This window comes from Mustela nivalis, assembly GCF_964662115.1.
Source record: "Mustela nivalis genome assembly, chromosome: 12".
In the NCBI taxonomy this organism is placed as follows: Eukaryota; Metazoa; Chordata; class Mammalia; order Carnivora; family Mustelidae; genus Mustela; species Mustela nivalis.
The window spans coordinates 22,557,783-22,578,060 of record NC_139031.1 but is presented as its reverse complement, the minus strand read 5'-3'; the positions used below and the strand labels follow the sequence as shown (position 1 = coordinate 22,578,060).

The following is a 20,278-nucleotide window of genomic DNA, read 5'->3' as shown; positions in this document are numbered from 1 at the left end:
CGTGGGAGCTGGGCCCCTCCACCCGGCACCACACACGGGTCTCCGCGGATGAAGGTGCCGGTCAGGGCTGCAGCCCCACTCTGTACCCACCTGTGTCCGGGCTGCACCGTTTGGTGTCGCGAGGCCGCAGTGGGGACTTGTGGTCGGCCACCAGGGAGACTCCTGACATTTGTCTTCTGCGACCTCGGTGGCCCCAGGCAGCAGGGGCATATGCCGGCGTAGGCCCAGGCCTGGGAGACCCCTCTGCCTGGCCATGCGACCTAATTGTGCCAATGCCCCCTAGAGTCCCACAATGCCCTCCTCCCCTTCCTGGGGAGGCTGGGCCTGGTGTCCCCCAACCACACCCCAGCCCTGCACAACCCCACCCCAGCCTGGCTCTGTTGGGGGCTTGGAGCTACCAGGATGGGGGCCAACTGCCCAGTGGACAAGAGGCAGAGACAGGATGGAGAGGTATTAAGACCTCTTGATTTATTCCGATTATTTAATATACAATGACGTAACTGTGACCCCAAAGTGTGCAAAGTTAAAGCCTTCGACTGCAGCTGAGAGGAGAGGGCAGGAATGGTACACCTGGGGATGACGGTGAGTCAGGAATGAAGGGCAGCCTCCTCCCCAGGGCCAGGGCCAAGGGTGGGGGTGGGGGCAGCGGCCTGAGGAGCCGGCCCGAGTAGCCTAGGGCCAGGGGAAGGGGGCAGAGACCTCCCTCTGGCCTAGGTCAGGAGCCCAGAAGTGCCACATGGCTGAGGGGGCAGCAGCCCAAGAAAGGCCAGAGGCAGGGCCAGGAGAGCACCATTTCCGGGGTGGGGGGGTGGGGAGGGAGGTGCCCTACGGAAGCCAGGAGGGGCCACCTGCCCCAGGGGTGGGCGCCAGGCCGGAGCAGGCTGCAGCGAGAAAGACCTGAGGCAGGCACATGGCCTGAGAGCCCAGGCTGGCTAGGCTCAGGGGGACTGAAGGAGGGGGAACCTAGGGGGACCCCCAGGGCAGCCGAGCCCTGGGAGCAGTCCGAACTCTGCAGGGGTTGGCCAGGAGGGGGCCACAGACCCTCAGGGGCTCCCCTCCTCTCTCCCTGGAAAGGAGCTGCGGAATCCGTAGTGCAAATCTATGGACCACTCAGTTATGGAGGGAGGCGGTGCTCAAAGGGGCACCCTGGGGCGCACCCCCTCCACTGCCCCGGCTTCCACCACCATCCTCAGTACAGCCGCTTCTCGTAACTGTGGGGACAAGGCAAGAGGGAAGCCAAGGGTGGGTTTCTGGACCCTGCTCCCTTCCCAGATCCCCTTGCCTTTAGGCCTTGGGCTGCCAGGGCACCCCCACATGGGGGGTGTGGGGGAGGAAAGAGCAGGCCCTGTGCCTCTGTGTTCCCCAGGCCAAGGCTCCTGAAAGAACCATGCCAGGTCCAGAGACAGCCATGCTCCTTCTGGCCACAGCCACGGCCGAGCGGACTGTCCTCAGTGCTGGGGGCGGAGATGCAGCTATGGAGCTATGAAGACACAGTCCATCCTCACGAGCGAGCTCAGACCGAGCTGCACCTCCGCCGCCCACATCTCCACCCCACCCCTGCACACACAGCAGCCTAGGCCTAGGTGGTCACTGGGTCCAGTCCAAGACAGGGTAGCCGAGGCCTGTGGTCAGGGCATGGGTCTGCACCCCAGAAGGGGTGGTTTCCACTGGAGGAGAGGCCATGGTTGGCTGCCCCCAGCTCAGTGCTGGTCCTAGGGTCCATGTCCCCTGCTGACACCCCAGGGCCACCCCCAACCCAGCAGCCCCTGCCCCCAACCCAGGTCCCACCCAGACTGCCCCTGCTCTACTCTACGCTTGGCCCGGGCAGCGCGGTTACTTACACGGCAGAAAGGTATAGCTACGGGAGGGTGGGGCAGAAAGAGACACAGGTTAGACGCCCGCTGGTGTCTGGGGGGGGTAGGCCCTCTCGACCAGGGCAGGGACGCATGCCTCTGCGACTACCGCTGCCAACTAGCACTGCCCCCGCCCACGGCCGCCCCAGCTCTGGCCCTGGCATCTGTCGCTCTGCCCTTGCCACCGCCAGAGGGCGCGTGCCCCCAGCCTTGGCCTGCCTGCCTGACGCTGCCACCAGCAAGAGCCCGGCGCCACCAGCCCCTGCCACCAGCCACCAAGCTGCTGAGCAAGCGAGGGACTGGGAGCCCAGGAGGGGTCAGCGGCCACAGCCTCCCATGTCCTGCTCGGGGAGGTGCCCGAGGGGAGCAGAAGGGCCTGACTCACTGGGGGCTAAAGGACAGGGTCCCACAGTGGGCCCTGCCCTGGAGGGAGATGGGCTCCTCCTGCGGCAGCACTGTCCCTGGAGCAGATGGTCCACGGGTTCCCTGAGACCTCAGCCTGGCCTCAGAACCATGGCCCCACCTGCCCGACCCGGTGCCCGCCAGCTGGGGTGAGGAGGCTGCCACACTTACGAGTGCAGGCCATGGACGCCGCCCTCGATCTGAGCCGACATGGTCCGCTTCTCGAACTTGAGCTCTCCTGAGTACATCATGGACCTGTGGGCAGGTAGGTGGAGAGTGTCAGGGACACCGAGGACAGAGAGAGAGAGAGAGGAAGCAGGAAGGAGCCGGGAGCCTCCCAGGGACCCCTACCTGTGCCCCCAACCAACGGCCCCAGCCCCAGTCGCAGGACTCACCGCAGGACGGACAGGCTCCGGGCGCCGATATCCTGGCAGCCATGTTGGATCCCCGCTATGAGGTAGGGCACGAACTTCTGAATGGAGCCTTTGTCCTGGATGGAGCCCGAGACACCCTGTGCGATCTTCACCTTATCCCCCTCACTGCGTGGAGGTCAAAGACACTAAGCCAAGCGGCCCCTTGGCTCGGGGGAGCCCACCCTGCCTCTTGAGGGAACCAGCAGAGGGGACACCATGCAGAAGGCCCCCAAGAGCAGCCCCTCCCTGGGTTCTGAGTCAGACGGCCCAGGGACCATCCCAGGTCCACTACTTGTACCCTGTGCTTTGTTTCCAGAACTATCATGTGGGGACCGGGCACCACATGGGGAAGTCACAGGTGGTGGGGACGCAGGAGGGTTGTGGCTGGTCTGCCCAGGGCCGGGATTCCACAGTGGGGCACCTGAAGTATCGTTTCTGGCTGCTGCTGCTCTTCTCCATGGCGTCCAAGGAGCCCATGCCCCGGTACTTCTTGAGCCTCACCCCATCGGAGAAGAAGTACTCGCCAGGGGCCTCCGTGGTGGCAGCAAGCAGGGAGCCCATCATCACTGCGACGGTTGAGGGGTCAGTGTGTCTAGGCCCACAGACCTCCTACTGCCCTTGCCCACCTCCCGGCCACCCACCCCTCCACGCGCCGACCCCAGGAGAGCCCCCTCACCTGTGGAGGCTCCCAGAGCCAAGGCCTTGACCACATGCCCCACGGTCTGGATGCCACCATCCGCTATGACTGGCACTCCAAAGCGCCGGGCATACTCAGCCACCTTGTAGACGGCAGTGCCCTGGGGCCGACCACACGCCATCACTGTGTGTTGGAGGGGATACCCATCAGAGCTCCAGCAGCAACACAGGGAGAAGCCCCCTTCTCCGTGTGCCCCACCTCCGCGTGGGGAAAGGGACCAGGCTAGACGGTATTTCCGAGGCACAAGAGAGATAGCAGCAAAGAACACTAGGGGCAACGGCGCCCCAGGGACCTGGCCCACTTCACCCAGAACATTCGCACCTTGCAGGATTCCGGTGGCCTTCAGAGTAGAGCGCCCCTACCCCCAGACCGGGGCACGTGGGTCTGGGGGAGGGGGTCCCCAGGCTCAAGGTCTCTCTCTCTCTCTCGACCTCTGTTATTAGCGAAGCCTGTTCCCAGGGTGAGGTACTCACAGCCTCCTTTGGGATACAGGTGCACGTTTCTCTGAGTTTAATTGTCCAGGGTCTCTAAGTATGAGGTTTTAACTGGGAAGTCTAAGGAACTAGCATGTACCTGGGGATGGAGGTGAAGTGGGGTACAGTGGAGAAGAGGCCTTCTGGGGAAGTACCTGTGGTTGGTTTGGTCCCTATTGCCTCCCAAGAGTTAGAACAGTGCCTGACACACAGCAGGTGCTCAGTTTGTCAAGTCACCGAGGGAAGGCCCCCATTTTACCAGAGTGGTCAGCTAAGACAAAGGCTCAAAACTTAAAAGCAGAGGCTCTGAAGACCAAAAGGAGGAGACGTTTTGGGCAGAAAAGACCAAGACCAAATGGGTCACTTGGTGTTGTGGAGAAATGACCTTCCCTCGAGGGGCCAGATACATCCCCTCAAGCCAAGCCAGAACCTACAAGTCAGACCCCAGCCTCCAGGGAGCACCCCTCAACCACATGGAGATACACAGCAGGGTCTCCCCCACTTCATGGGTAGGAGCACACCCCGAAAAAGGGCTTTGTGACTGAGCTGGATCCCCGTCCCCCATTATTGCCACACGGTGATAAGCTCCTATGTCCTTACACACTCAGGGACATGCTATCTCCATGTCCCCAAGTTCCTGCCTTGTCACAAAGCTGATCCCAACTCTGAGCTGGGTTCCAGAGAGCCCCTCAGAGAAGGATTCACACCAGCCCTGGCCCTCTGGACTGGGCCTCCTGGACCAGAATCTGAGAAGCAGGCTGGCACACACCCCAAAACTCACAGTAACCTGATCTCACACCAGCCTCCCCCAAGTCAGTAGGCCAGAGAGACAGAGTTGGAGCCCAAGTCACCCCTGAAGCACCCCTCATCCTGGGAGGAGGCCTGGTACAGCGAGCATTCAGCACGCATCTGTGGGACATGAGTGGGTCCCCAGAGCCTGCGGAAGGCCCGGGGGGCATTCTTGTTGGCATCGCTCTCCTGACACCTACCTTCCTGGGTGATGCAGATGGAGCCACAGCCCATGCCCACGCGCAGCCCGTCCACACCGGCATCAATCAGGTTCTTGGCCTGAGCCGCTGTCACCACTGAAAGGGTGGGGACAAGGGTTTGGAGAAGCAGGGAACGAGAAACACTGTGAGGGTGGGATGCCCTTGCCTTGCTCTGGGGCTGCCTGGGACCCCAGTCTAGTCCTCCTCACCACCCCCCACCGACCAAGCCCGTTCATTCAGCCTTCTGCCCCCACGCAGGAGCAATGCCATCACCTAGAGAGGCTGAAGGACAGAGGGAAAGTTACACAGTGAGGGAACAAGGGCTGGGGGCTGACGGGGTCCCTGCACTCACCATTCCCCCCAATCACCTGGAGGTGGGGGTATTTCTGCTTGATGTAGTGCACCATGGCGATCTGATACACAGAGTTCCCTTGGGAGGAGTCCTACGAGAAGGGGGACAGGAAAGCTCAGGCAAGTGGCCGAGTCCTCACAGGAGGAAGGGGGTCATAAGCAAACAAACTTCTGAAACTGTATGAAAAGTGTTAGGAAGAAGCTCTTTCTTCTTCTCCCTGGGCAAACAGCTTAACAGCTCACAGCAGACTGAGTCTCCAAGAGGCTTGCTTTCCCCCAAAGGTTGAACGCCACCAATTTACGGTCTCAGAGCAAAGAGGGCCCCGGCATAGCCACTGTATAGACTGGTCCTCACAGCAAGCAGGTATTGCCTGGGGCCATGGCCTGTTCCCACCAACTCACTACCAGATGAAACCACTGCATTTCTTCCACCCCGGGTTCTTCCTCTGACAGGTGGGCGTGGTCTTAACCCTCCGGGAGTTGTGGTGAGAATCAAATGAGTTCATCCACATAAAGGTCTCAGTGCAGGACCTGGCGAGCGGGAGGTTCTCGAAGACTGTGAGCTCTGAGTGTTAGGGTGCGGAGGGCCTGAGCTGTCAGAGGACCAGTGACCCTGCCAATCCCGGCTTCAGGCGTCATTGGAGGCAAACCCGGGTGTCCGTGAGCCTCTCCTCTCCTGAACCACCGTGCCCCCGGCGGTGCCCGTACCAGCACTATGACGTCGGCGCCTGCCTGGGTGAGCAAGTCCAGGCGGTATTTGTCATCCTCCCGGGTGCCCACGGCCGCCCCACACAGCAGCTGCTTGTGGGAATCCTTAGAGGCCAGAGGGTAATCCCTGTTCTTCTTCAGGTCAGTGCGGGCAATGATGGCCACCAGTTCATCACGATCGTTGACAATGGGCAGCTTCCCTGATGAGGAATGCAAACGTTTGGTAAAGGAGCAGGCCTCTTGGGGCCGGAGTGGGACTGGGGGACTGGGGGACTGGGGGACCTTGAGGAGGAAACCGAGCCAGGTCAGAGATTCTACTGAAGTACCCAAAATAGCCACTAGGTGACAGCACCCACCCAGGAAATGCTCCTAGGGACCTGGCCCTCTTCCCAGGAACAGGAAGCAAAGAAACCTCCTAGCCAAGTGGGTTCCGGAGCTCTTCCTGCCCTGTGGCCTAACCAGGCTGGGTGGGTGGCCCCTGAGCACTGGCAGCCTTTCACCTGCTAGGCCACAGGCCACAGTGGTCGAAAACCCCTAGCCAGGGCACAAATGTAAGGCTGTCTTGCAGGAAGGAACACATACCCTCTCCAACATCACCCCCAGAAAATAACCCAGTAGGAGCCAGGTAGGCACTGCTAATGTCTCCCATAAGGACCTACAATGTCAAATAAACTTAACTGCAGGATTTCTCAGGGCCTTTAATAAGTGGACATACAATTTTTTTAATGGAATGTGGGAGATAGAAAGCAGCATGTTCCAGACTTTTTTTTGTTTGTGATGAGCATTTTACAGGACGAGCATTATGGGGAGACATAGTGTGAAGATGTTGAATAAGAACAGGTTTTCCTATGCCAGGAAAAGGACCTCAGAATTCATGCTCTAACCTGGCATTGCTCAAACCTTCCCTAAGGCCCGGCCAGTTTGGTTGCTGGGACAAGACAATGGTCTGCAGCAACAGCTGGCCTGGGGTACCAGGAGCCAGACTGGGGGGGTCTGGAGCTTTCTGCCCATGCCCACATACCTTTCTTGCTGCGCTGCAGGATCTCATTTGCCTCTTTCAAGGTAACACCGGCAGGAGCCACCACCAGCTCGTTCCGTGGCGTCATCACCTGTGGAGCCAGGAACATTTGCCTGCAGGTTGGCAGGTGAGAGAGAAGGGAGCCAGGCCTCCCTCTGGTCCCTGGTCACAGGCACCAGCCTGAGGCCCCAGGATGTGAGGTCTTCCCTTCCCCCTGCAGGTACCTCGCTAAGGAGGGTGGTGTGGTCCTTCTCGGCAAGAAAGTCAATGTCTCGGGAGGTGACAATGCCCACCAGCTTACTGCCCATGGTGCCTGTCTCCGTGATGGGGATGCCAGAGAAGCCATGCCGGATCTTGGCCTCCAACACGTCACCCACAGTATGTGAGGGGCTTAGCACCACGGGGTCCGTGATGAAGCCCTGTTCAAATTTCTGTGGGGAGAGATGGGGAAGGAGAAGGCTAGAAGAAGGATGGAGGCGGCATAAAGCCAAGCCACAGGGGAGCCTGGGCTCTCAATGGGGAGAGCGGGCAATGGGCAAACGAGGACTGGGCCCCGTGTGCCCAGTGTGGGGAAGGGCAGACAAGACCCCACGGCAGTCAGCCAGGGGATGCACCAGCCTGCAGGGATGGCAAAGGAGGGGGCGGCCGGGTCACATCTTCTTTCCCGGGACAGGCCTGGTACTTGCCTTGACCTTCCGCACCTCGTTGGCCTGGAACTCCGGGGTGCAGTTGTGGTGAATGAAACCAATACCGCCCATCAGCTGGGGTGGAAGGGAAGCACGATCAGAGCGAGGGCTCAACCCTCTTGCTCTGCAAACCCCACTTCTGAATCCAGCCTCCCATTCAGCCCACCCACCCCAGGGACGCCACCCTGATGCCCGACTCACAGCCATGGCAATGGCCATGTCGGCTTCTGTCACAGTGTCCATCGGGGAGGAGATCAGTGGCGTCTTCAGGGTGATCTTCCGAGTCAGGGCTGAAGTCAGGTCCTGAGAATAGAGGCACGGTCTAGGTGAAGAGTTTTACTATTCACTCAACGAACATTTACTGAGCTCCCATGGGTCCCCGACACCAGGATGGGCCTGCAGACACAGCAGTGGACAAAGCAGTTAAGGTCCCTGCTGTCCCTCCTGGAGGTTACAATCTACTTGGAAAGATAACAAACATGAAAACAACATGTATGAGATTATTTCAGTCAAGATAAAGGCTCCAAAGAGAGACAACAAAGCCAAGTCACCATGGCAAGAAGGATGTGGTGGTCAGGAAAAGATCCTTCCTTGGGACGTGACAAGTGGGAACTAGTCGAGTCAGAGTCTGAGGGACTGTCGTGTCAGGCAGAGGGAGCTGTGAGTGTGAACCTGGCCTCTGTTCCCAGTCTTCCTGAGGTGTATTTAAGACAGGAAAAGGCTAGCACGGTAGAAAGGGGAACAGCAGGGGATAAGGGGCAAGAGGCAGGCAGGGGGGTGGGTGGGCAGTGAGCGTGTGTCGTCTTAAAGGCCATGGAGAGGAGAGGAACTTAGATTTGCCTCTAAGATGAGAAGCCACAGGAAGGTCTCAGGCAGAGGAGAGACATGCTCTGCTTCATGTTTTAAAGAGGTCACTCAGGCTCTGATGTGGAGAATGGACTCTACATAACAAAGCCTGAGGCAGGGAGGCCACCAGCAGGCAGGCAGCTGAGCCGGGCCAGGCGGGAGAGGCTGTGACCAGGAGGAGGCTGCACAGGATGGAGTCTATCAGACATCCGTGGAAGTAGGGAACCAAGGGGCTGCCACTCAGGGAAAGGTCAGGAAGGCAAATACACACTGGCAAGGAATCTGCCTCTGAGATTCAGGCCAACGGCTCGTAGATTCTAGCCTCCCAAGCTCTCACAGACTTTGGTATAGAATTTTTGGAGATTCATAGGCCCCTGAAGTCCATCTCACAGACCCTGGTTCAGAACCATGGCCCTGCAGTCTAGAAAACCCCACCTTCTTCTCTCCCATCATGCCACAGAAGAGCCACACAGCCTTCCTGACCTAGGCCACAGGACAAGGAGACCCTTGATGGCTGGGAGGGAACCGTTTCATCCCTTTCTTCTTTGCACCCTGCCCAGGGTCCGGCATAAAGCCAGAGGGCTTGGTAAACTTTGTTAAACTGAACAGCTGAACCAAGACATCCTGGTCGCCATCACCAGGTGCATGTTCAGAATAGCTCAAATTTTCCCCCCAAATCTGTCCGCATCAGCACTGGCTACACAGGCTAGACAGGAGTCTCCCAGATGTAAAACTGATTCAGGCACACTCTGGCCTTTGGTCTTTCTTGAGGATCAGACCTGAATAAACATCGGTAACAGCAACAACAACAACAACAAAAAAAATGATTTCTTTAACGTGCATGAATTCATTATGGAATAATCTAACTTGGGGCACCTGAGTGGCTCAGTGGGTTAAAAGCATCTGCCTTTGGCTTGGGTTATGATCTCAGAGTCCTGGGATCAAGTCCCCCATCCGGCTCCTTGCTTAGCGGGGAGCCTGCTTCTCCCTCTGCCTGCCACTCCCCCTGCTTGTGCTCTCTCTCTGACAAATAAATAAATAAAATCTTAAAAAAAAAAAAAAAAAAGAATAATCTAACTTTTCCATGAAAACTTATACTCATCAGCACCTACCCCTTGGCTTCTATGAGCTTGTCATATCTTAATTGTGTAAAGAACACTGTCCATTCTCTTGGCTCATTGCTGAGCCCCTCCAATAAAGCGAGGCACCAAGTTTCCTTGTATCTGTCCAAAATCTAATTCTTTCAAATCCTCTTGCCAATTCCTGTGCATTATGGATCCACAAACAAGTCTGTCCACCTCATCCAAAGTCTCCAGAATTTTATTGGCTTGTGTCATGTCCTTGCTCAGCATTTCAAACAAAACCCAATCCTTCCCTGCAATGGTAAGAGGGCTACCGCACCCATGCCCATGCCCCCAGGGTCTTTTTGAATCTCACCGCGAGCGAGCTCCGTAGGCGACAGCCCTCCTGCCCTGTGCTAGGCACACTGCTCAGCATACCCCTGAGTCCCCGCAGCTGCCTCTGCCCCATTAGACATGACCCACTACTCTGTGCCAGTTTCTCTGGCAGCAATAAAGGCTACATGCCCAAGATAAGTCTCTCCCACACCCTGCCCTTGAACAAGAAGCCAGCCTCTTCTACCACATACATGGTCCCGCTCCCCTCAGGTCAGCAGAAGAGGTACTCACCACCTCATCAGCTATGAAGTCTATGAATCCTGGGAGAATCAGGAAATCGCTGTGGAGACAGAAAAGTGAGTGTTACAGGGTATGGTGGGGTCCCCAAAAGGGGCAGGTCCTACCATGCCTAGGGGAGGCAGCCTGTGAGTGGGAGGAGGGGCAAAGATTGGAGCCCTCTGATCCACGTCGTTCCCTGGTCAGGGCTGAAGCAACCCCCTGCCCTCCCAACTAGCATCTGGTGGACTCCAGCCCAGAAACCTCAAGCCAAAGCCAGCGGAAGGTCTGTGGACTGGGGCGCCACCAAGGCGGTTGGCCCCAGATGCCCACTGCCTTCAGGACTCAGAGTTCATCGAGGGACACAGAAGTCCCTGTAATGACACACAGAGTACATACAGTGCCTACCCTCGAACACTTCTCCATCTTGATAGGGGGAGACAGTCAGCAAACGCGGAATGAACCTGAAAACCATTTAGTAGCACAGCATGGCATAAACACCTCAAAGCACAGGACAAGTGGCTCAGCCCAGGGCCGGGGCTGCTGAGTCACGCGGGTTCAGAACAGCATGGAGGGACCCCAGGGCACTGAGCGTGGGGCGTGTTCGGACAGAGCAGGGACTCCACTCCGGTTGGAGTGGGGTACACCACAGACACGGCCTGGGACAGAAAAGGGGAGGAAGGGGGTTTCCCAGCAGTTTAGGACCAGGACACCTGGTCAGAGCGTGGCAGCTGCCCACACTAGGGTGGGCCCTGGTCACAGCAAACCCGAGAAGGAGTGTGTACACCTGCAGGGGTATGGCACAGAAAAGTGCTATAGCCACCACCCCACCCCCACCACGGGCTAGACTGCCTGAAATCACAGGGCCTTGGTGGACACACCCAAAAGAAAATGCTCCATACTTCAGGAACACTCCCAATAGGACTAAGCAAAGCAGCCGGCACCCACCCCAGTGCAGGAAGGAAGAGCTCCAGGGTGGCTCGGAGAGGTGGGGTCTTTAACCTGCCCCAGACCTAGAGAAACTCCTAGCAATTTCCCTAGTGAGTTTTCCTAGAAGACTCCAGCGAAGAATATATCAAAGAGATACTTTCTCCCCCTTCATCAAAGACCCCCAGACAAATCAAGAACCTCCCTGCTCCCTTGGCAGCCCTTCTGTACAGTGAAGAGGCCTCTGTGGTTCATGGAGAGGCGGGAGGAGAAATGCTGGAGTATGGGCCCCCGGACATTGTCTCGGCATTATCTACATCTCTCACCTGACCCACACCCCAGCTGTGTCCAGGCAAGGGGGCCATACAGGAATGACTGGGAATCCTGGTGTCTAGGGAAACTGCCTGCCAAGCAAGAATGCTTCCAAGGGAAGGCAGGGACTGGCAGGAGACAGGACTGGGGTTCTTCTGACTTGCCAGCATCCCACTCCTCCCAGCCCCAGGTTTTGATGCTCTTTGCTGGCATGGACACAATCCTGCAGCCCGTAGAGGAGCTAGTGCCAGGCCTGCAGCCCACAGGACAACTGGCCCAGGGCCCATGGAAAAGCAAACTAAGCCAAAGGCAAACGGCGAGGTCTCATCCTCCTCCAAAATCCCGTGTTGGGTGGGCTTGGGATGGTAGTCACAAAATACCCACGCCCAGGGGGCACGAGTGCTAACCAGTGGGCGGGCAGGGCACAGGTGGAAGTAAGGCTGGACAGGTCTGTGTGGAAAAGGAGCCATCCCAACTGCCCAGCCGGGCCTCTCCTGGAGGCAACACCCAAGCAGCTGCCTTAGCTGGACTCCAGGGTCCCTTCTACCCTCTTGTGAGCTGGGAGCGAGAGGGTGTCCTGGACCAAGGTCTGGAAAAAGTCTCTCCATAACTCCCACATCTCCACTTCCCACCCGTCCCAAGGCCCCTCCATGGGGTCAAAATGCCCACGAGAGGAGAAAGGGGGCAGGCCGACCCCGGATCCGGCCATAAACGGGGCACAGCACGGAGGGCCCGCTATGTCGCTGTGCCACGTCCGTCTGCTCTCAGCGCGGGCCTCCTTCCTGCCTTTGCCCGGTCCCCCCACCCCCACCCCAAGTCACTCGAATCGGGGCCGGAGAACGCGGGCGTCGCAGAGGGGGCAACGGTGCACGTGCAGGGCCCCGGGCTGGGGGAATCGCGGCGCACGGGTGGGCGCGCCGACCCCCTCCCCCCGCTTCCCCCTCTCCCTGGCGCTTACTTGTAAGTGAGGCCATCGGCGTTGGCGAAGAGCTGCTGCGCGGTGAGCCCATCCTCTGGCACGTAGCCGGTGCCGCCGCTGATCAGGTAGTCCGCCATGCTGCTGGGAGACACCGCGACCCGACATAAACACCCGCGCGGGCCGCCCCGCTGCTGTTGCTGCTGTCGCTGCTGTCGCCGCTGCTGTGCTGACGCCGCGCCGCGGCCACGCTGCCGCCGCGGGCCAGGCTGGCCGGGGGCGGGGGCTGCGGCAGCGGCGAGGCGGACCCGGGGCGCCGCCCTCTCCTCCCGCTCCTCCCCGGGGAGGCCGCCGCCTCCGCCCCGCGCCGCACAAAGGCCCCGCGGAGCCCGGCCCAGCCGCCGCCTGCAGTGGCACAGCCAGCCCCGCGTACGGGGCGGGGGAGGGAGTGTGGATCCAGTGGGGGGAGGGAACTGAACCTGGCCGGGACACGCCCCCTCCACCAGTTGTGGTCCCGCCTCCTAGCACCCCTTTCCCCTGCCCTGCAACGCGCCCCTCGGTTCACTCCCAACCTGGGTGGCCCCAATCTGGGCTCCCCCAGCCATCGGGTCCTCGTCTCCTCTTGTCCTAACTCCCCAGCCCAGGGATACCTCTAACATGGTTTGCTTTTACCCAAGACCAAAGGAAGGGCTCTCTGATGGGTACTTGGAGCCCTGAGGAACTGGTGTGGGCTCACCTCTCCCCAACATACTGGAGTTTGTGATTGTAGGCTCCCCATCTCCCCCAACATCATGCCTAGGGGGCAGGCAATCTAAACAATGACGTTCCCTGACCTTTGGGCGGCCTTGAAGCCCTCTGCAATTTACAAGGCATTTTTCATAAATGATCACATTTACACTACAGTCCCTCAGCTGCCAACTATTAGATAGCCCCACTTTACAGATGCAAAACCTTCAGTTCAGGAAGCCAGGGAGGATGGGTACTGCCTTGGCTTCCTGATCCAATGCTTCTGTCCGACATCCCTGTCCCCAGCTCAGAAAGTGGTGTATAATCATCAGGGTTTTAACCCCAGAGGGGAAAGTTTGTTTTTATTTGGGAGGATAGTGCCCTAGGAAGGTGAGGGAGGATCACAGGTCTGGCTTAGGCAAGTATGCATACAAATTAGGACAAGCTAGGGAAGTTCTGAGGATTTCCCCAAAGAGAAGTTTGGTGGTTCTGTGGGCCCAGCAAGACCCGGATTTCTACATGGGGGCACTAACATTTGGTAGCAAATTGATTCACATGAGGACAGGTGGTGTAGCAGGGGGCAGACTCTCCCTCTGTATGACCAGCACAGCTAATGCTACTTCCTGATCAAAAGTTAGAGAGCAGATTCCCCCCGACCCCCAAACTCCATGGTCTCTTGTGGTCCCCACAGCTCACTCCTTGGTAAGGGGAGAAAAAGGCAGGGCAGGGACACAGTCCTCTTCCTGGCAAGGTGGCTGGCTGGCTGTGGTGCTCCTCCCCCCCAACCCCCCACCCCCAGCCCTGGGAGGCTGCGTTTGTTTACTGCGCCACAGTTTGGTGGCAGCCAGGCCCAGGGGAGGCTCACTGGGATGCCCAGCCTCCCCCAGTGACACCCCAGGACCCTGCCAGATTGTTCCATCTGTGTGCAGATGGAAGGGGGACCTTCCCACAGAGCTAAGTGATGAGACCCGTGAGGAGTGCTGGAAGAGACTCAGACATCCAGTGCCCTCTTTCCTCTTACTGTGAGTGATGGGAACATCACAGACCACCATATGGGGGAGTGAGGGTATCCTGAGGAGCACAGAACTAAGACCTGCCACTGGCCACCTGGAGGCAGAACAGTGAGACCTGCCAGAGAAATGACCCTGGCCACCCAGAGCTGCTCTGGGGGCACCTTTGTAGCCATAGGATAGGGCTGGAATGGCATTGCAGGCAAAGAGCAGCTGAGACTGCTAGATCTCTCTACATCTCTAAGGGTCTCTCTAGATCTCTAAGGGACATGCTCTGGGGCACTATCTCCTAAGGAATGGGTCAGAAATGGGTAGGGTACTAGTCAGGATTCCACCAGACCTGGGGCACAGGACAGCAGCTGGATTCTGGTATGAAATGAATGTGACATCTGCCCCAGACTAGAACTTGGACCCAAGAGAGGAGGCTGCTAGGCTGAGTGATGGGGAGGGTCACTTTCCCAGTGATGACAGAATGGCCCTATGCCCCTTCTCCAGCTCCCCCACACCCCCTCCAGCTCTGACCTGTCTGGGCTCCTCATTACTCTAAGCTCCTGGGCTCAGCCCTGGTCAGGCTGTCCTTTTCCAGAGCCCGATAATCCATCCCCGTGGCTTTCCTCCTCCCTCTTCCTGATCTTCCCCAGCTGCTTCCTCCATGGGGAGGAGACTCCGAGGCAACCAGTGGGCCTCCTCAGCCAGAGGAAGGGCTGTTGGTCCCCTGAGGCTCCCCACCTAGCAGCTGTGAAGGCAGCAGGGCAGAGGAACAGGCCTAAGCACCTTCTTCAGGGTCTCGGGGCACAGGGTAACAGTGCCAGGCAGGGAGCCAGAGGTCTTCCTCTGCCTGGTCTGGGACCCTTTGAAGGGACAAGATTTCAAAACACTTTTGAGGGGAGGGTGGGGATGGGGAGAAGAGGTAACACAAACATTGGCATTGAGCTGGAACAAGGAACATGGTCGCACAAGTTCAAGCCAGAGAACAGTAACACTAGCCTCAAACCCAGGACCCAGGCTTTCTATGCAACCCTGTCGTCTTCCCACAGCTCTAAGCCAGTGAGAGCAGATGGAGGTCTAGCGAGCAGGTTTGGAATCTCATTACACCACCTGGCTGGGGCTCAGGTTTGACACAGGTTCTTCAGGGACGGGTGGGGGGTGGGGATGCCCCTTTGTGCAGAAGTACAAGGAGGAAAAGGAATGCTTCTTCATGGCCCCGGTCTGAGCTCTGAAATGATACTTTTGCAATACCTGCGTAACCCACATCAAGCCTGCAAGTGCCCCAGCCTGCTCCCTCTCCTCCTCTGGCCTCTCCCTTTATAACCCCGGACCCTGAGCCCCACGAGCTGGATTTCTAGGATGGGAGGAAGTAGGGCTGCCAATCCTGAGTCAATTCTAGAGAGGCAGCCTGCCAAGGGTGGGGGGGCAGGCTTCACCCAGCAGCCCCTTAAGCCTTTAAAAGTTCTTACATAAGCTGCCAGCCCCTGTGCAGAGCTTCGGGGCTAATTCCCCCAGGCCACCCCCCCCCACACACACACACACACAAAACTCAGCTTCCAGGTCACCTCCCCAGGCTGCTGAGCACCAACAGATGGGGCAGAGAAAGAAGTCCAAATCCTCTGGACCAGGACAGCGGGTTTGCATTTCAAGCTGTGATACAATCCAGAGATTAGCCACTGTCTCCTTTGCAGCCAGTACCCCTGGGGCCCAGCTCAACACCCCCACTCTTCCTCCAATGACTCTTACAGACCCCAGCAGGCTACGGGCAAGAGGGCGTCTTGAAGGTTAGGAGAAAAACCCTGAGGTGAGCTGCACTGGCGGCCTCATCAGACCTCAGTGAATGAGTGAATGGTGAGGAGGGGGCGGTGTCCTCACGGGCGCTCTGAGGAAGCATCCATCCGGACACAGACACCTGCCAGGAAGATTCTGGAGATAGTTCTAGGAGGAAACGGCTACAGGAGGAGCAAACAAAGTTGGACAGGGACTCCAGCAAGCACTGTCTCCACCCCCAGAAGCTGGAGCCGCTTGGACCAGGTACCGTCGGGTGTGTAACCGAAATCCGACACAGGGCTAAGATTTCAGGGAGCATTTTTCTACCCCGCTCCCAGACGCGGCGCAGCACCGAACCGTTGGCCCAGTGCCTGCCTGCATCCCCCAACCAAATCCAGGTGCTTGGCGTCTGAGCCCGGTTTCAGGAAGTTAGGGGTTGAGGCAGTTAGAGGGCAAGGGTGCTAGGGCCTGCCCTTCCCCTCCCCCGCAGCGTCGCCGGGTTCCCGGAGCCACCGCGCCCGCCCCGGATGCGCCCCGCGCGCTCTGCCCTGGGCGTCACCTCTCGGGCTCGTAGCCGGCCTGCAGCAGACGGGCGCTGTACCGCTGCGCCGCCGTCTCGTGTCCGGGGTGTTGCCGGGCTCCGGGCTCCGGAACGGCGGCGGCTCCGCCTCCCCGAAGCGGCGGCGGTGGCGGCAGCGGCCCCGACCCCGTTAGTGGAGCAAGCGGCCCCTCCATGCGGAGGCCGCTGCTCAGGGCGGGCGGGAGCCGCTCCGCCTGGAGGCTCCCCGGGCCCCCGCTGGGGAGTGAGCGCAGCCCAGTCGGGGGCCGGGGAAGGGGCGGGGCCTGAGGGCCGGGGTGGGGCTTGAGGGTAGGGGGCGGGGCATCAAGGGATGAAGGCTCGGTCTTGGTACTGCGCTCCGCCCAGCCCGGTAAGCGGGTGTTCGGACTCAGCCCGTCTCTGGCGTCCCGGGATCAGTGAGCGGATACCAGGAGATGGAGGTGGAACTGCAAAGGAACGCCGCACCACCACCACCCCCCGCCCCATCACCACCACCCCCCGCCCCATCACCTTCCCCTCAGTCTAGACCTTCCAGTTTGTCCTGGCTCCTTCTTAGGAAAAGCAGAAAAGAAAAGGAGCCGAGCGCTTAGGAAGACTGATGGAATGGTCCTCTGGAGCGCCTCCTACGGGCCAGCCGCAGACCTACTTCAACTAGGACAAGATGGGCGGGGAGATAATCCATCTCCCTTTGCCTACTGCCTGCCCTCTTTACATATTCAACAGACTCCCTTAGACCAGAGGAAAATAAGTCTCCTCAGCTTTTAACTGTCACTACCTGACGAAGGAACAGATAAGGCTGCAGGATCCTTAAGGAAAAAGGCCTTGTCTGCCTTCTTTTGGGGGTACCCCATAACCACATAGTGGGGCTGAGCACGCAGGTGCTCAAACTTGTTCATTTACTGGCTAGAAGGCATAACTCTTCCTATTTCACCACTGTTATTATTCTTGTCAACAATGAACGCGCACATAGCAAAGATGGCAAAGAAAAGAGTCCCTTGCCTTCAGGCAATTTCTTTGAGGAGACAGAGTAGTCAGAAAATAAACACTTGACAATTCTTATACTGTATAGTTAAAAAAAAAATCTGACAATTCAAGAGAGCAAATGGTAAACATTGAATGACTGGGGGAGTTAAGATGTATTTCAAGAAGGCAGAGTTGTGGATCGGACTTTTCAGCAACCGTCTCACAAAGGAAATTGAATTTTTGCAGTGGTAGGATCTTGCATTTTATCCTGTCTGGTATCTTTTCCTATACATGTGCACACCCACTCCCCAGATTTAGGATTAAAGCACGGTTTCTCTGATTCTTGGCCACACATGAAAATCTTGTTACCATGAATGCCATTATAGACAATATTTTTGCTATTGAGTGAATGTTTGTGTCCCCTCAAAAGTCATATATTGAAATCTAATCCTCATGGTGATGGTATTTGGAGGTGGGAACTTTGGGAGGTGATTAGGTCATGGGATTGGTGTCCTTATAAAAGATACCCCAATAAGCAACCCAACCCCTTCTGCCACAAAAGGACACAGTATCTATGAACCTGGAAAAAATTTCTCACCAGACATCAAATCTGCCAGTGTCTTGATCTTAAACTTCTCAGCCTCCAGATTGTGAGGAATAAACTGCTGTTGGTGTTTTGTTTTGTTTATTCTTTTTTAAGATTTTACTTATTTGTCAGAGAGAAAGAGAGCACAAGCAGGGAGAGCAGCAGACAGAGGGAGAAGCAGATTCCCCACTGAGCAAGCAGCCAGATATGGGGTTTGATCCCAAGACCCTGGGATCATGACCTGAACCAAAGGCAGACACCTAACCAACTGAGCCACCCAGGCATCCCTAAACTGTTGTTTAAGCCACACAGTCTACGGTACTTTTGTTACAGTGGCCCAAAGGGACTAAAACAATTTTGTATAACAAGATTATTTCCATGGTCCTGCAGATCTCTCAGAGAAGCAAGGTAGTCTGATTTTTTAAAAAGATTTTATTTATTAAACAAAAAAAAAATTTTTATTTATTTACTTGACAGAGAGAGAAACACAGCGAGAGAGGGAACACAAGCAGGGGGAGTGGGAGAGTGAGAAACAGGCTCCCCACCAAGCAGGGAACCGGAAGCAGGGCTCCATCCCAGGATCCTGGGATCATGACCTAAGCCAAAGGCAGACGCCTAACGACTACACCACCCAGGTGCCCCAAGGTAGACTGATCTTAACTGTACACAATGATTACAGTCATTTGTCTGGTCGCTAATCATGAACTAATCATTCTTTTCACAGAAAGAGCCAACACACAGGTTTACGACTGTAGACAGGAGCAGTAATATATCAAAGAGGACTAGGACTGGCTATTCGGTGAGCCTAGGTCCACATATGGACTTCTTACTATATAATCCCTGCAGTCATAAACTCTCTCTGAACCAATTTCTTCATCTTTCAAATGGGGTTAATAGTATCTACCTTTTAACGTTGATTTGCTATTAGTGAGAAAAAACGTATAAAGTTCCTGGCTTGTGGTAGGTTTTTGTTTGTTTGTTTTTAAGATTTTATTTCAGAGAGAGAGAGAGCATGGGTACGTGGGCACATGAGTAGGGGGAGAGGCAGAGGGAGAGGGGAAGGGGGAGGAGCAGAGGGAAAGAAGCAGACTCCCTGCTGAGGTTTGATTCCAGGACCCTGAGATCATGACCCTGAGCCACAGTCAGACTTTTACCCAACTGAGCCACCCAAGCCCCCTTCTGGTGAGTTCTTAATAAACATAAGCAATGGTTATTGTAAACGAAGCAAGTTGTAGCTAAACTTTTGACTCACAGCTAAGTGCAACATATTATAATTTCTATGGCACCGTTCCTTCAACAAATGTTTATTGGGCACTTCCCAAGTGCCAATTACATGGTCATTGTCTCTGCAGCGGTGGCCCTTACAGGCCACTGGGGCAGACAGATAGACAGGCAGGGAGAGTACAGTATGAGAGGGGCTCTGACAGAGAGGAGACCCTTCTCCACAGCCAGACTCCTGGGCAGCACACAGAACATAGCAACTTGTTCGGAGAAGGACATAAGTCAGGCTCCATCTCAAAGTCCACTGGAAGTAGGCAGAGTGATAAATAAATGACACACGTATGGAATAAGTGACCCTGAGCAGTGATTGAGACCTGGCGCTGGCTGCAGAGTGGTTCTGTCTTTTCTCCAGAGCTCGCTGGCTACAAATGAAATTTGCTGGCAAACTATTCATTAAAACAATCACATTTTGATGGGATAACCCGAGGGCCGCAGCATTTCATACGAAGGGATCTTACCTTCAGTAATGTCTGGGCCAGTGGTTCTTACCTTCAGTAATGTCTGGGCCAGTGGTTCGTTCTCCCCGGGACGTTTGGCAATGTGTAGGAACATTTTTGATTGTTCAGACAAAGGGAGAAGAGGGTGGATTCATTAAAACAATCACATTTTGATGGGATAACCCAAGGGCCGCAGCATTTCATACGAAAGGATCTTACCTTCAGTAATGTGGTTCGTTCTCCCCGGGACATTTGGCAATGTGTAGGGACATTTTTGATTTTCAGACAAAGGGAGAAGAGGGTGGATTACTGGCATCTAGTGGGTAGAGGCCAGAGTGCCATTAAACGTCCTCAAGGGCACAGGACAGCCCTTCACAACAAAGAGTCAGTCAGTCCCAAGGTCAATAGGGCTGATGTTGAGAAACGCTGGTCTAGAGGAACTATTTGAAGAAGCCGTAAGGAAAGCAAAATGACTTAATCTTCCTAAGCCAGCAGGACAAAGGACTTTTTCAGTTGTTTGTACCTGAAAGAGCTATGTATCCATATCCTCACTGGGACTGTTTTCCTCAGCTGAGAAATGAGAGTATTGGGTCAGATCTTGTGGAAAGCCTTTTCTAGCTCAAAACAAAGTATACAAGTCAAATACATGTATAAGATTAGGACACAACTAACATGGGGCTACCTATTGAGGTCA

The 20,278-nt window shown here is 56.5% G+C and overlaps 1 protein-coding gene across 4 annotated transcripts; it reads right to left on the bottom strand.

Moving 5' to 3' along the window:
- Positions 1 to 445: 445 nt before the first annotated feature.
- Positions 446 to 16,597, bottom strand: IMPDH1 (inosine monophosphate dehydrogenase 1). 4 transcript variants are annotated; one of them, XM_082692409.1, is made up of 16 exons: positions 16,318 to 16,590; positions 12,307 to 12,408; positions 10,125 to 10,173; positions 7,792 to 7,893; positions 7,591 to 7,665; positions 7,129 to 7,335; positions 6,908 to 6,995; positions 5,887 to 6,086; positions 5,180 to 5,270; positions 4,828 to 4,923; positions 3,345 to 3,488; positions 3,090 to 3,234; positions 2,651 to 2,794; positions 2,427 to 2,510; positions 1,842 to 1,858; positions 454 to 1,211 (listed from the first exon to the last, which is right to left on the bottom strand). In XM_082692409.1, the coding sequence occupies exons 1-16, from the start codon at positions 16,491 to 16,493 to the stop codon at positions 1,111 to 1,113; spliced, it is 1,821 nt and encodes a 606-aa protein (XP_082548535.1). In that variant the 5' UTR covers positions 16,494 to 16,590; the 3' UTR covers positions 454 to 1,110. The 4 variants fall into 4 exon arrangements, with proteins under 4 accessions (XP_082548534.1, XP_082548533.1, XP_082548535.1 ...); XM_082692410.1 differs by having other exon boundaries at positions 12,307 to 12,405; XM_082692408.1 differs by lacking the exon at positions 1,842 to 1,858 and having other exon boundaries at positions 446 to 1,211; positions 12,307 to 12,405; positions 16,318 to 16,597.
- Between the last annotated feature and the right edge of the window lie 3,681 nt (positions 16,598 to 20,278).